This window comes from Heteronotia binoei, chromosome 1, assembly GCF_032191835.1.
Source record: "Heteronotia binoei isolate CCM8104 ecotype False Entrance Well chromosome 1, APGP_CSIRO_Hbin_v1, whole genome shotgun sequence".
Taxonomy (NCBI): domain Eukaryota; kingdom Metazoa; phylum Chordata; class Lepidosauria; order Squamata; family Gekkonidae; genus Heteronotia; species Heteronotia binoei.
This window is the reverse complement of record NC_083223.1, coordinates 129,033,230-129,048,059: the sequence shown is the minus strand read 5'-3', so window position 1 is coordinate 129,048,059 and position 14,830 is coordinate 129,033,230. Positions and strand designations below refer to the sequence as shown.

General features: G+C 39.7%; 1 protein-coding gene across 4 annotated transcripts in view; it reads right to left on the bottom strand.

Annotated features, from left to right (window-relative positions):
• GRM1 (glutamate metabotropic receptor 1) overlaps nt 1–14,830 on the bottom strand; it is a 338,953-nt gene that overhangs the window by 98,114 nt on the left and 226,009 nt on the right. For all 4 annotated transcript variants that reach the window (XM_060240640.1, XM_060240615.1, XM_060240631.1 and 1 more), the window contains exon 4: nt 6,100–6,335. In XM_060240640.1, the coding sequence (XP_060096623.1) occupies nt 6,100–6,335 (236 nt within the window). The remainder of the gene's footprint in view (nt 1–6,099; nt 6,336–14,830) is intronic.

The following is a 14,830-nucleotide window of genomic DNA, read 5'->3' as shown; positions in this document are numbered from 1 at the left end:
AGCCCACACAGTTGGAGGTGCAATCGTCTTAGTCAACTACCCATGTGACCATACCACGGGGAGGGGGGATTGTTAAAAAATGCACTGAAACTACTCAAATACTGAAAAGGGCAGGCTGTGACCGGTTACCCAGCAGCACCAGAAATATTACTGATATAAAGATCTAAGCTGATATAAACTACAAACAAGCAGTCTTTACTGAGAGTAAGGCAACAGAGCACACTTGCCTTGTTTGATAGTAATACAACATGCTATTCAAAAAAACCCTAAGCAGGGGACCCAGCAAAATATATAAGTACCTGAACAGATCACCAACACCAAGCCCTTAAAAGCTCTGCTGCTGAAGAGTCAATTCTAAACAAACATGTTCTAAACCTTCCACCAAGTGCAAGGCACACTGATCAGATGCACCACATAGCAGCAGGAACCACATGTTTATGTCCCCTTATCAGCTGAAAATACTTGTAGTTGAAGGGGAGTCAATGTTCCAAGCACATGCAAGAAGCTTAAGTAAGAACCAAGATTAAAAAAAATAAATAAAGAGATTGGGTGCTCAGCAGTGGTGCTTTAAATAGGGAAAGGGAGTCCTGAAATGGTTCATCACACCCCATCAAGACCTCCCTTCTCCTGGCTAGCCCTGATGATGTGGCTGCTCATCTGGGAAGCACCAGTGGGCCTGGCCCTAGCCTTCTAATCGCATGCTGGCAGCAACTGGCCCTGTTCTTCCTTGCCCCACTCCAGGCTTGAGCAGCAAATGCAGTGGTTCATAAGTCAGCACTAGTGTTTACACTTAACCTTTGTTTCAGTCCTCCTTGGGGCTACCAGTGGGCCCCCATCTAAGATAGCTTCAGGCACAAAGTGATCATTAACAGAGTCCCATAGGTTTCCCAGGATGTCTGTCCCCAGGACCTGATACTTAGGGACGTACCATCTCTCAGGATACAGGTAAGCATTATGGCAACCCCTCCCTATTTCACTATTATTTTTAGTGCTGTGCTGCATATTTACCTATCTGGTAATGGTAATCTAGTGCCTTTGAAGGGCAAAATATTTTCTGGATAAATAGTGATAATGTTCTAACCTTTGTCAAGAATACAATTATAGGAACATTGCTAAACATACAAGCCCAAAGCAAAACATAAGCATGTGTAAATATGACTGCCAAATCCCAAATATACAAAACAATTATGTGTTAATGAATTAATAGTGATACAAAATATATTCTCAAAATGTCACAATTTTTCAACAAGTAAATAATAGCCACAACAACTCTTTGCAAGCCTCTTTAAGTTTCTCTTAGTCTATAATGATACAAAAAATTCAATGTAGCACTTTGGTCGGACAGTGGGCTGGTTCTCCAAGCTGTTTCCAAATGTCTTTTTCAAGAATCATTATGTTGCTACTATTTTAATCTCCTCTGCAGTCACTGATCCAGTTGTTGTAGGAATCCCGTCTCCTCTGGATTCCTATAATGACCACAAGACAGTCTGGTTCTACCATTCACACATAGGATAATCTTGACTAAATAAATAAATACTTTTGCAGACCTATTCACTGTCACAATACAGTTGATATTAATGCTGATAACAATCACCGAGATGGTCAATTACAGTTGCTATAGTGTATGCAATTCTGGAACCTCTCTCCACATCCTCACACAGATAAACTAAATTAATAAACTGGACCCAACAGTCCTATCTTTGTGTTGATACAGAGCCCTAAATAGCTCTCTCCCACACACAAGTGTTTGCAATCTATTAAAGAGACAATAATCATAGCTAGATAACTCACTGAAAATGTCAAGACAGTGTGCGATTGCAATAAAGAAGGCCAATGCCCTGCTGGGAATTATTAGGAAAGGAATTGAAAACAAATCAGCCAGTATCATAATGCCAGGGGCATTAAATCGATGCTGCGGTCTCATTTGGAATACTGTGTACAATTCTGGTCACCGCACCTCAAAAAGGATATTATAGCATTGGAAAAAGTCCAGAAAAGGGCAACTAGAATGATTAAAGGTTTGGAACACTTTCCCTATGAAGAAAGGTTGAAGCGCTTGGGGCTCTTTAGCTTGGAGAAATGTTGACTGCGGGGTGACATGATAGAGGTTTACAAGATTATGTATGGGATGGAGAAAGTAGAGAAAGAAGTCCTTTTCTCCCTTTCTCACAATACAAGAACTCGTGGGCATTCAATTAAATTGCTGAGCAGTCGAGTTAGAATGGATAAAAGGAAGTACTTCTTCACCCAAAGGGTGATTAACATGTGGAATTCACTGTCACAGGAGATGGTGGCGGCTACAAGCATAGCCAGCTTCAAGAGGGGATTGAATAAAAATATGGAGCAGAGGTCCATCAGTGGATATTAGCCACAGTATATTATTGGAACTGTCTGGGGCAGTGATGCTCTGCATTCCTGGTGCTTGGGGGGGGGGGGGCAAAGTGGAAGGGCTTCTAGCCCCACTTGTGAACCTCCTGATGGCACTTGGATGTTGTTGTTTTTTTGGCCACTGTGTGACACAGAATGTTGGACTGGATGGGTCATTGGCCTGATGCAACATGATTTCTCTTATGTTCTTATGGCCTGCAAAGCCATGCATAGGAACCTACCAGACTGGTCTTTCAACATATAGAAAAAAATCTTAACATGCATTCACTTCATAATAACACATACTAATTTTTGCCTGTGACAGCAACAGTTCTCTAAGTGTATAAAACAACACATATTCTTATTAAAACATACAATACTATCACCTTATACACTTTATATGCTCTCATGTATTGTACATATTCATTCCTATGTCTGATATGTATACCTATATTACATTTACATAAAATCATAAAACTACTCATAAACTTGTCAGTGCTATAATTTACAGGTAGGGTTGCCAAGTCCCCAGTGTTGCCCTATTGTACCATAGAGTTTTCCCTCCCAAATGGCTAGAGCGACTGCTGCGTGACATTGCCAGTGCGATGACGTCACTTCTGGGTGACATCATCATGCCGATGACATTGGGAGAGGTTCCCCCCACCGGCTCGATGTGGGCCAGTGGGTTGGGAACCTCCCAGGCAGGGGCAATCCCATCCGGACTGGGGGCTTGGCAGCACTATTTACAGGAACCATTTGTAAATAATTTTTAGCATACATTCATATCATATTAATACTCTAAATGATTAAAACAGCATATGTTCTTATCAAGGCATACAATATTATCACATTATACACTATATATGCTCTCATGTGCTGGAAATATACATTCCTATATCTGATATACCTATATTATATTTACATGGAATTGTGAAACTACTTAAAAAGTAGTCAGTACCATATTTTATAAATGCACATGATGAAATAATAAATCCTGAATCCTATAATCACCATCTTAATTGGAATCCATCCAAATGAGATGCCACTAGTCTGTAGGCATTTGATGAAACATGAACAATCAATATTCTGGTTAAGTTCCCTGGGTCCCAAATCTGTATATAAACTGATTTTCCTTCTGAAGGAGAGTAATTTTTGTCAGGCCTGTTTCACTTTTTGCTGCTTCAGTACCATTATCCCTTCCTCATTACTAGGTCTCTTTCCTGGGAATAGTCATGTGGACAATTCTGGACTATCAGAGATTATGTACTGAACTGGATGCTGTAATGACAACATATAACCATTCAGATTTAGCTATATAATGACATTGCTGAGGGCATTCAGGAAGCACTGCTGTCAGTGGGGATCACTTACCTCCTTTTGTTAAAATGCCTGGAAAAATTGGTAAAAGGAGGGTGCTTTTTGATGCTGCTTGAAATGTACATGAAAAGCACATCTGCCATTTGCTCAGTTCTTATTTGTTTTGCATACTGATTTAGCTGAAAGGATTAATATCTACCTGAACCACTATAATACATGGTTTGCACACATAGTATATGGAAACAAAATCAATACCTTGAGCAACTGTGCCCCTTCACAGATGAATGAATTTTTTGGGTGTTGAACTAAAGTCATAAAAAAGCAGCAGCATGGGAGGGGGGAAGAGAGATGCAACACATAGAAACAGCCGTAATTTATGATATAGAGAAAGTAACATTAAGAAATGTCAATATATATCAGGTCAACTCAAGTCAGAATTTATAGATTGAAAAACACTGAACAGCATAGGCAGGAAAAGAAAGCAAATAATTCAAGTGTGTGATATAGCATAAAAAGGAACACAGAATTATTCTCTGCGCAAGATACCACATTTCAGAAGACAGATCATCATTCATATTCTCTGAAACAGTATAGCAAACATAGCAACCACATACATTTACTATCCATCTCCATCAGATACTGGCTACATTATTTTCTTACTGTTCTTTAAGAGTAAAATGCTCTTAAATATCTCCTGAAATATAGATATATAAAAGCAATATAATATGCAATGTAGCAAAATATATCATAATGTAGAATATATTGCAATGTGGTAAGACATTCACAGATTTATCTTGTTGAACCCCATATTCAATGGTGAAAATGCAGAGTTAGAAACATCCTCACAGTATTCCCAGTCTTTGATCTTTCTTTTATTATAGTTTTCTGCCTGACTGGGAGTAGAGGTTTTTAGGACACTAATATGCAACACATACATAGACACAACAAACCCACATGTATTCTCTGTACTGGATTTTTAAAAGAATGTTTTATGCAGGGCTTTTTTGTTAGAAAAAAGGAACTCATTTGCATATTAGGCCACACCCTCTGACACCAAGTCATCCGGAGCTGCATTCCTGTGCTTTTCTGCTCAAAAAAAGCCCTGGTATGTATGTTTACATATTTAACCTTCAGTAAGTACAAAAGTGTAACCATCACTACCTTTTCAGTTCTCAGTATCACAGTAGATATACCATGTAGAACCTGCAAAACTAATTCTAAAGAACAAAATTAATTCTAAAGAACTAATTCTAAAGAACAGTATGTGTCCAACCTGGCACCTTTGCACCAGCACCAAAGGCTACACAGCATATTTTCCATGAAGATCTTTAGTGTAGGTAGATAGAATCATATCACTTCCCCTAAATTTGGTGCAATTTAAAATTAAATCTGATAGCCTATAAGGCTTGAAACTTTGTGGCAGGGTCCCAGTTTTTCTAGTTAGTTGAACATATATACATATAATTTACAGCCTGTTCTGTATTGTCATTTTCTGATTTTCATTTGTGTACCTTAGGGCTCTTGCTTCAGCATAATTCTGCAGTAGGTGTTTCTGTACACAATATATTCATAAACAAATATTACATTACATTAGCTAGTTATTCTACTGGCAGTAGGCCATGATTATTAGACATAGTACCACCTCACTGTCCTTTTAAGTACATTTTTAAACCCACAGTGCTAAAAGTGCTTTTGACTTTTCCCATACCTGTGCATTATCAAACTGTATGAGAAAAGTTCAATGGCACTTTCAATGCAAGAGTATGAAAAGAAGTAGAAGGCATTGTTTATAATCCAGTCAGGTTTCCTTTTACCACTTGCAAATTCATTTCTGAATTAAACATACTTCTGCTTCCTTTCAGTAGAGTTAAAAAGAAATAGTTGAGGAATGGTTATACACAGTAGGACTGGGAAACACCCGAAGATTTGGGGGAGGTGAAGCCTGAGGAGGGTGGGGTTTGGGGAGGGGAGGGATCTCACCATAGTATAATGCCATAGGGTCTACCCTCAAAAGCAGTAGTTTCAACCAAGGGAACTGATCTTTTTCATCTGGAGATCAGCTGTAATAGTGGGAGATCTCCACATTCCACCTGGAGGCTGGCATCATTAATACACAGCAAGAGGTTATCTAAAAACTTCATTTCTATCTCTGAACTTTCACTTCAGGAATGCCAGAGTCAGAGTTCATGTGCTTAAAGAAGCAGCAGGCATACAGAACTTTTTCCTAATGTAGCACTTTGTCTGCACCTGCAAAATTTTAATAAGGGATTTCCAACGTGGGTTTTATTACAACGTATTTTTAGGTCCAATCAGAACAAAAAATATGCAGTTAAGCAGGGTAGGATAAAGACATTAAAAACTGACAATGCAAGAGGCACCCTATTACCCAGGAGAAATATTTTATAAAACTGTTACCAGTGCAGTTCTTCTGAAAGTTGGGGTTCTCCAACAAGTGTCCCGGCAGGCGACACTGGAATCTGTGCTGCCAAAATTCTGGGAACCAGGGATTTCTTGTGTTCTCATCCAAATGCAGTTTCAAAAAATAATCATCAAAGGACAAGACTTCTGGAGACTGTAGCTTGATTGTGATGCCTCCATTTGCTTCAGCTTCATATCCTTCAATGACTTCATCTCTATCTGCCCAGCCATCACTGGAAGAAAGAAGCAAGAACTATTCAAAAGGGCAAAAAATGCGCGCTGAAGTACATTCAGATCATACTGTATTATGTGTGTTTTTAAATGGGTGCCCTTTAGGGGAAGGGAAAACAAGGGCTATGCCAATATTATGTGTTAGACATTATGAGAAAAGATAATGTTCTACTTACCATTCACTTAGACTCCAGAAGCATAAAAGATAAGGCACTTGTACAGGCCACAAAATAAACTTGAGGAGTACAAGGCTTCACAGGGGAGCTATATCTTAAAATGCATTTTCTCTCTATGGACTAGCTTCCACATATTGCTTATTCAAAATCTGATGTCTATTATATTGCAAGTTTGGGGGAGCACCAGTTTGATGTAATGGTTAAGTGTGCGGACTCTTATCTGGGAGAACTGGGTTTGATTCTCCACTCCTCACATGCACCTGCTGATGTGACCTTGGGTCAGTCACAAGTTCTCACAGAACCGTTCCTCTCAAGAGCAGTTTCTGTCAGAGCTCTCTCAGCTCCACTCAGGGTGTCTGTCGTGGGGAGGAGAAAGGAAAGGAGATTGTAAACTGCTCTGAGACTCCTTTGGGTAGTGAAAGGTGGGGTAAAAATCCAATCTCTTCTTTGTCTGGGTTCTCAGTGCAATTTGTTGCAATTACTCTGGTGCATTGTATTGCACTATTAACCTCTAAATTTATGGATCCTAAGCAATGCATTTGTCCTCCCAGCCTGAACCTATGATACATTTTTAGGAATCAGGGTAATTAAAAAAGAACTTTGTGAGAGATTAAAAAAAGAAAGAAATGGTTTGTATAATTCCTCCTTTCCAATATGATTGGATTGCAGGCACAGATTTCACATTATTTTAATTAGCCTCCAAATGACCTACTGCACAATTTATTATTTCAGCAAGCACAGTTCTTGAAGGTGGTAAAATAAACAGAAAGGGACAAAGAAATACATTCATGGTGTAACAGAACACAAAAAATATTTGTAAGAAAACTGAATCCACTGAAAGTCAGTCTGCATTTTACAATTATTTGGGAAATGCAGGGGAAATAACAGAGAAAGGAGCTGTACAACTTCCCAAAATTTACTGTCAAGGAGTTAGGGTTGCCAACTCACAGGTGGGGGCTGGAGATCTAGAATTTCAACAAATCTCCAGATTGCATCATTTGCTTATTTATTTAAATATTTATTACACTTCTCATGGAGAAAATGGCTTCTTTGAAAGGTGGATTCTATGCCATTATACCCCATCAAAGTCCTTTCCTCTCTAAACCAAACTCTCCCAGACTATAACCTCAAATCTCTAGCTATTTCTGGGCCTAGAGCTGGCAACCCTATGAGGAGAATTGGCTGTGCTAAAAATGAAAGAGAATCTTATGTCCAAAAAGACAGAGATCTATTGGTAATATTATTTAATTGGTATTTTATTTTATTGGTAATATTATTTAATAACATCCAAATGGATCTTTTGAAATGGATCTCCTGGGTGAGGTATTTAGGCTTGCATAAAAGTTACCTCATAAAATCCCTAAAACCACAGTCTTGCAGCTGTCTCAAAATTTTCTTGTTGCTTCAAAGAACAGTATCTTGGTGCTTAATTTAATAGCTATCCGCATTTAATTTTAATATGCCTGGTCATATCATGAGAGAAACAGATAATTTTGGCACCTAAGGAGTGTCTGTATCCATCTGGGAGGATACTAGCAGTTCAGTCTGCCACAGAGCAAGTTTATTCTGCCTGCTTTTCACAGCAGCAAAGAGTGCTACAAAATCAATGAAACTTACCATAAAGAACTTACACCTGACCTGTAGACACCAAGATAAGCACTTCCTTCCAAGGGTTGTTCAAAAAACATTCCGAAGATAAAGCATACATGGGTTTGAACGTAAGGGGCAGTTTGCAAGCAAAAAGCAAGTCTGGTGTAAACAACAGATCAATACAAGAAAAATCTCAGGAAGATTTTGACTGATTTCAAACTAGCCTTACACTGTTCTCACGTTCCTCTTCTCTGCGGGGGTTCTGTCGGATTTCACACTATTGCCCTGGGGCTGCAACTAGCTTCACCTTTTTTGCACAGCAAACAGAAACCTCTAAAAAGCAGTTTCTGTTTGCAGCACAAAAAAGGCAAAGCTAGTTGCAACCCCAGGGCAGATAGTGTGAAATCTGACGAAACCCCCGCAGAGAAGAGGAGCGTGAGAATGGCATAAGGCTAGTGGGAAATCAGTCTGGGTTTGTTAAAAGAAATGATCCTTTGAAACATGAAGATGTCTTTCCTCTCTTTCCCATGCTTGTGAAACCTTTCCTACCGAAACACATACCCATTATTAAATGTGGAGCCCCCAATGGGGCAAAGGGTTCAGGTAGCCAGCTCAAGATTGACTCAGCCTTCCATCCTTCCAAGGCTGGTAAAATGAGCTTGCTGGGAGGAAAGTGTAGATAACTGGGGAAGGCAATGGCAAACAACCGCATACAAAGTCTGCTGTGAAAACATTGTGATGTGATGTCACTCCAGAGTCGAAAATGACTGGTGCTTGCACAGGGGACTACCTTTACCTTTTAGGGCTGTTTCAGGTTGGTAAAATCAAAATACTTCAGTATCCTCTCCCCACCTGCCATGATCCCAATATGGGCTCTCAGGCACCTGGGAGGCAAGTGGGGGAAAAGTATTATGAGGTTAAGTGTAAGCAGAGAACCCTACATGCATATAACTAAATCTCTTTGGACTGTCCTACTTCATCACATTTTGCAATTTAAAAAATCATTTGTATCCTTGCATAATATTACTGTATATTTATGGCACTTTTTAGGATATATTATAAATTGTTCCTGGATTTGCTTTTTGAAAAAAATCAGGATAATTTTTTTAAGGGTTGGAACACTTTCCCTATTAAGAAAGGTTAAAATGCTTGAAACTCTTTAGTTTGAAGAAATGTCAACTGAAGGGTGAATTGATAGAGGTTTACAAGATTATGCATGGGATAAAGAAGGTAGAGAAAGAAGTACTTTTCTCCTTTTCTCACATTATGAGGACTTGTGGACATTCAATGAAATTGCTGAGGGGTCGGGTTAGAACTGATATAAGGAAGTATTTCTTCACCCAAAGGGTGATTAACACATGGAACTCACTGCCACAGGAGGTGATGGCAGCTGCAAGCATAGACAGCTTCAAGAGGGGATTGGATAAACATATGGAACAGAGGTTCATCAGTGGCTATTAGCCACAGCATATTGTTGGAACTCTCTGTCTGGGGCAGTGATGCTCTGTATTCTTGGTGCTTGGGGGATGGCACAGTGGGAGGGCTTCTAGTGTCCTGGCCCCACTGATGGACCTCCTGAAGGTGCCTGGTTTTTTTGGCCACTGTGTGACACAGAGTGTTGGACTGGATGGGCCATTGGCCTGATCCAACATGGCTTCTCTTATGTTCTTACTTATGATATACAGTGCCCCCTACTGGGAAGTGACAACACATATCCAATGCTGACAAATATTTTGAAAATTCTCTGAAGGAGCGAAGTGAGATTTAATAGCATCAATTAATTGTGTGAAAGAAACAAAGCAATAATACAATTTAAATCCAACCCTATTTAAGCTTAAATTTTTACAGCAGGTTGGTTGCTGTTGAGAAATGCTTCTATGGGTTCCTGTTCTGAGTTTTGTATTTTTTGTTACTGGAGCTAAATGCAGGATGGGGGCAGATTTTTGATCAAGGAAATGGCATGGGGAGATTAACTACTCCCCCCCCCACACAAAAAAAAGTTACATTGAGGCTTCATCACAGTTCCCCAATGACATATATAGTTTGGTCCTAAATGACCCCGTTTCAACACAGCTATTGCCATAATGTTTGAGTGTCTCAAAGGCACACAGTTTGATTCTGAAGGAGCCATTTGAAATCACCATGGTTTTTATATATCATCCAAAAAATGGTATGGTCAGGCCATTGCATTCCTGTATTTTCCATATTTCTTTTTCTCACTTTTAAAGGACCCAATTTGTGGTGATTTTTTTCCTCCTTAAAATGAAGCTGCAGCACCAGATTGTTGCATGTGTGTAATCAAGCAATGGCGATATTTTTCAAGGCTGCTGCCCCGTTCACAAAATTTCATCTCTTCTCCTTCTAGATCGATAAATTACCTCATGTTTTCTTGGGCACTTGCGAAGAAATGCTTATCAGCTCTTGTAAATGGGGGCCAGGATGTTAAGAAGCTTTTTAAAACTGCAAACCACTGGTCCTCCTTCCATTTTAGTCATGTTTTGTAATAGAGTTATAAACAATAAAATAAAATAACCAATAAAATGAAGAATCAGCTGTGGCTTTGTCTTGCAACCTTTTTTTAAGTACAGCACAATCCTAAAAAAACACTTCCCTGAGAATAAGTCCCAGCGAACACACTTATTCTGAACAGACCTAAGTAGCAAATCTGTTTAGGATAGTTTCTTAAGGACTTTTTCTGCACCCCAGCAAGAGCTGATAATCAAGCATTTATTTGTGAAATATGGTACTGAAGCAGGAAGTCTCAAGAAAACAGAAATAAACAAATTAGCCTGAAAACTACAGAATAAAAGGGAAATTTCAATTATTAGAAGCTATTTAGTGATGTGTGGAACCCTAATTTCAATTTCGCTTGCAGCTGAATGTGGGAAAGGAATTACAGCAACATAAAAAGGTTATGATGCTGAATTACCTCCCCCCCCCCACCACATTAGCTTCATGGATGGGCATGGATTGGCACCCAGGCCCCTATTCAAGAGCAAAAAGCTGCTATATCTCACAGAGTTTGGTGTGGATTAGTACAACTTTAAAGTATTATTAAAGTGTAAGAATTCGGTATACAGAAATGCCAGCTGAAGGGATCAGAAGCAAGTTAGGTAGGACTTGAATTTTCAAGTGTCATGAGGTATCATAAGGTAACAATCTAGACTACGTTGTCAGATAATGTTATTGGTGTAACCTTCTACTCTGAAACTGGCAAGTAGTACAATTAAAAGTACTGATGCTGTCTGAGGGCGTTGAAAGTGTGAAGGCAGAGAAGTTGCTTGGAAGGGACATGTGTGTGGGAGGAGAACCAGCAATCGTGCTCCTCGCTGTCAGGAAAAAGAGACAACCAACTGTTTTCATTGCTGTTTCATGTTGTGCTTGCCACAATCATTGTGGCTGCCAATTTTCTACAAGCTGCACTTATTTAAATGGCTCATGTTCCACAACAACAACAAAAATTTATGCTCTTGCAGGCACAATAAAAAACTGAACACCATGCAAAATAGCCCAGACATAAGTATTACTCCTTGTTGGTTCAGATTTACCATAATTAGCAACTGGCAACATTTTATCAAGCAAAATCCTGAGGGGAATTTCCTTCCTTTTTGGTTTAATATTGTGCAGCCGCTGATATTTTTATTTGTTCCTAGTGTTTATATTGATATATCTGGATACAATTATAGCTACCTGGCCAGCTAGCCAGCACTTGGGACTCCATACTTCACAGCTGAGTGTTGCCTTGGAAGCTGAGCATATGCTTAACCCTCCCATAGAAATCACTGGGGAAATTACCACAGAATCTTAACCATGTTTTACAGTAACCTTCAACGAGCTCAGTGGTGCTTACTGGCACCATGAATAGTCTTGCAGCCTTAAAGCACTTGATAGAAATAAAGCTCCTTCAGTCACTAGGGCTACACAAATGATAACAATGCTAGGCAGATACCCAGTACATATATTGCCCTCAAGTTGGCTGCAATAGTCTTTTACTCTCCAGCCTTCTTCAGTCAAGTCAGTAGGATTTCTCCAGGAGCGTCCTGCCTGGCTTCTGATAGAGGATTTGTTTCTTTAAGAACCTTACTGACTGTGATGGACAGTGTGTCAACACTTTATTAAGTTGCAAGAGAAAGAAAGAGCACATGTATGGAGCTTGGTCACAGTAGTTGCAGGCTTAGTTATTTACCAAATACTGGCTATTTATATTGTCTCAATTTGTTTACTGGACAGAAAGGGAAAAACTGAATTGTCCAATTCAAAACTGGACACCTCATGACTGTATCCCATTTGGTCTCCTACTATGAGTCCTAGATAGGGCTACTAACACACTGTAGAGAGAGAAAGAAGAGGTAGGCTGAACTGCAACAGAAATCATTCAATACACCCTGAACGCTAGAGAATGCACTACAGCTCTCCCTAGGGTACAAGTGGACCAAACTATCCTTTCAGCAGTTATTTACATTAACTAGATTCTTAGCAGGCTATCACTTCTCCAACACCCCTTCTCAACAGCATGTGTACCATTCCACCATGTTTAATTTTGCTAGAAGGGTCCAAGTCTTATTCTTGTGAAGTGATTGTATCTCTTCTGCTGCTGCCTCTTTCCATTTTCTGGCTTCATTTTCAGACAACTTGGAGATACCTTCCCAAGACAAGGGCCCAGATTTTTTCTCAGTTTTTACTATACAGGATAGTCTGCAAGGTGGTATACCTTTGGTTGCTTGGGTTGAGCATCTGAGGTTTGTAACTATAATATAGTGGGTTCAGGGCAATGAAGAAGGGAGGTGGTAGTGATCATAGCTCTTTATTAGGTATAGCATAGTACAGGACTGCACTCCAAGACTGGAGAACTGGGCCAATGGGGCCAACTATATACAACTCAGGGTTCCTGCGCAAGCATGTTATTGGATCATTCAAACCAGCAGGGGGCCTGTGATTGGAGCAGGGCAGCAGGGATTTGGATCCTACTGCCCATTGTTCCCAAGTCCCCGAGCTCAGTCCTTATGGCGCCAATGAGCCAGGCAGGAACACCCATTGTAGTCTTCACTTAGGTCCTCATACACAACAGTAACTTTGCTTGGTCTCATTTCCTCTTGAAACCCTGAAAAGTCTGTGCTGAATTCCATTTCTACTTTGCTTGGTCTTGCTGTCTCTTGCTCATTTGTTAATGAGTTTCCTTTAACTTCTGTGGTTTGCATCAGATTTAGTGCTGGAGTTACATCAAAATATACTGTACCACTTTTTGCAAACTTGTCTGTCTTTGGGAATAGGATTCTGTACCCTTTACAGCAATCACTCTATCCCACTAGTGTTCCTGCTGTGGCTCTGTTGTCCAGCTTTGAGCCTTTTTTTACTGGAAATGAAGACGTAGGCTTTGCATCTGAATGCTTTGAAGTGCATGATCTTTGGCTTTGATCCATGCCATAATTCGTATGGAGTGCTGTCAATTGCATTTGATGGTAATCTGTTTTGTAGATATGTTGTCATGATTGCTTCACTCCAATACTTATTTGACAATTGGCATCCATACATCTAGCCATTTGAACTGAGGTGTTCTTCCTTTCTGCTATTCCCTTTTGTTCAGGTGTGTATGGCACAGTTGTCTGGTGCTCTATACCATATTCTTTAGGTACTGCTCAACTTCTTCTCTAGTATATTCTCCCCTAAGGTCTGTGCTAAGTGTTTATGGCTTCCTTTGGGGTTTATTGTTGGCTGTTCCCACAAACTCTTGGAATTTCCCAAGCACATCACTCACTCATTTATTTATTTATTTATTTATTTATTTATTTATTTATTTCAATTTATATCCCACCCTCTCCACAAGCGGACTCAGGGCGGCTTTTGTTTCAGGAGATAAGTGAAAGTGTCCCTGGAACAGTCATCGATGAACGTCATCAGGTATTTGTTTCCTCCTGGTGTAACACTTCTAATTGGTCTGCAAAGGTCACTGTGCACCATCTGTAGGGGATGTGTAAACTTGCTTTCACTGCCTTTAGGAAGTGAGGCACATGTAGCTTTTGCCTTTATGCAGCATATACAATTCATATATATTTGGCATGACATTATCTTCTTGTCTTTGGTTAAGTTTTGACTTCCAAGTTCTTTTGTGGATTGTGGGTGTCTGTATCCTTTGGAGTTTGCTTTCAATGAATTTACTGCAACAGGTTTTGGAAAAGAAAATAACTGACTGCATACCACTAATGCAACAGATAGGTCTTCAGAGTACAAGCACTAACACACAGCAGAGAAACAAGAGGTAGGATGAACTGCAAGAGAAAACATTCAAGAAACATCTATACTCCTTCTAAGCTATGGAGTCTTTTGAGCAAAAATTGTACTTCAAGCAACTTGCATAAAGTTGTGAGCAAGCAATGTGACTGCTGTATTAATTAGTTTGTTCCGGAGCCATCCTTCCTGAGGTAGAACAAAAATGTGTGAGCTGGAGGCTAAAAAACTGTGAGCTATCTCACACTAACTCATCTTAGAGGGAATATGAGCACTGGAGAATTCACCACAACTCTACCTAGGGTACAAGTGGATTAAACTATTCTTTCAGAAGTATTTACATTAACTAGATTCTTAGTTGGCTGTCACTTCTCCAGCTAACACCCCCCCACCCCCCCTCCAAAAAAATCTCTTAGAAACTTCCCAAGCTGAAGTTGCAAATATAGTCCTTGATGTAGTCCACTTCATGGCCTATACCCAGCTTCTGCAGGTAGAACTTGTCCAGG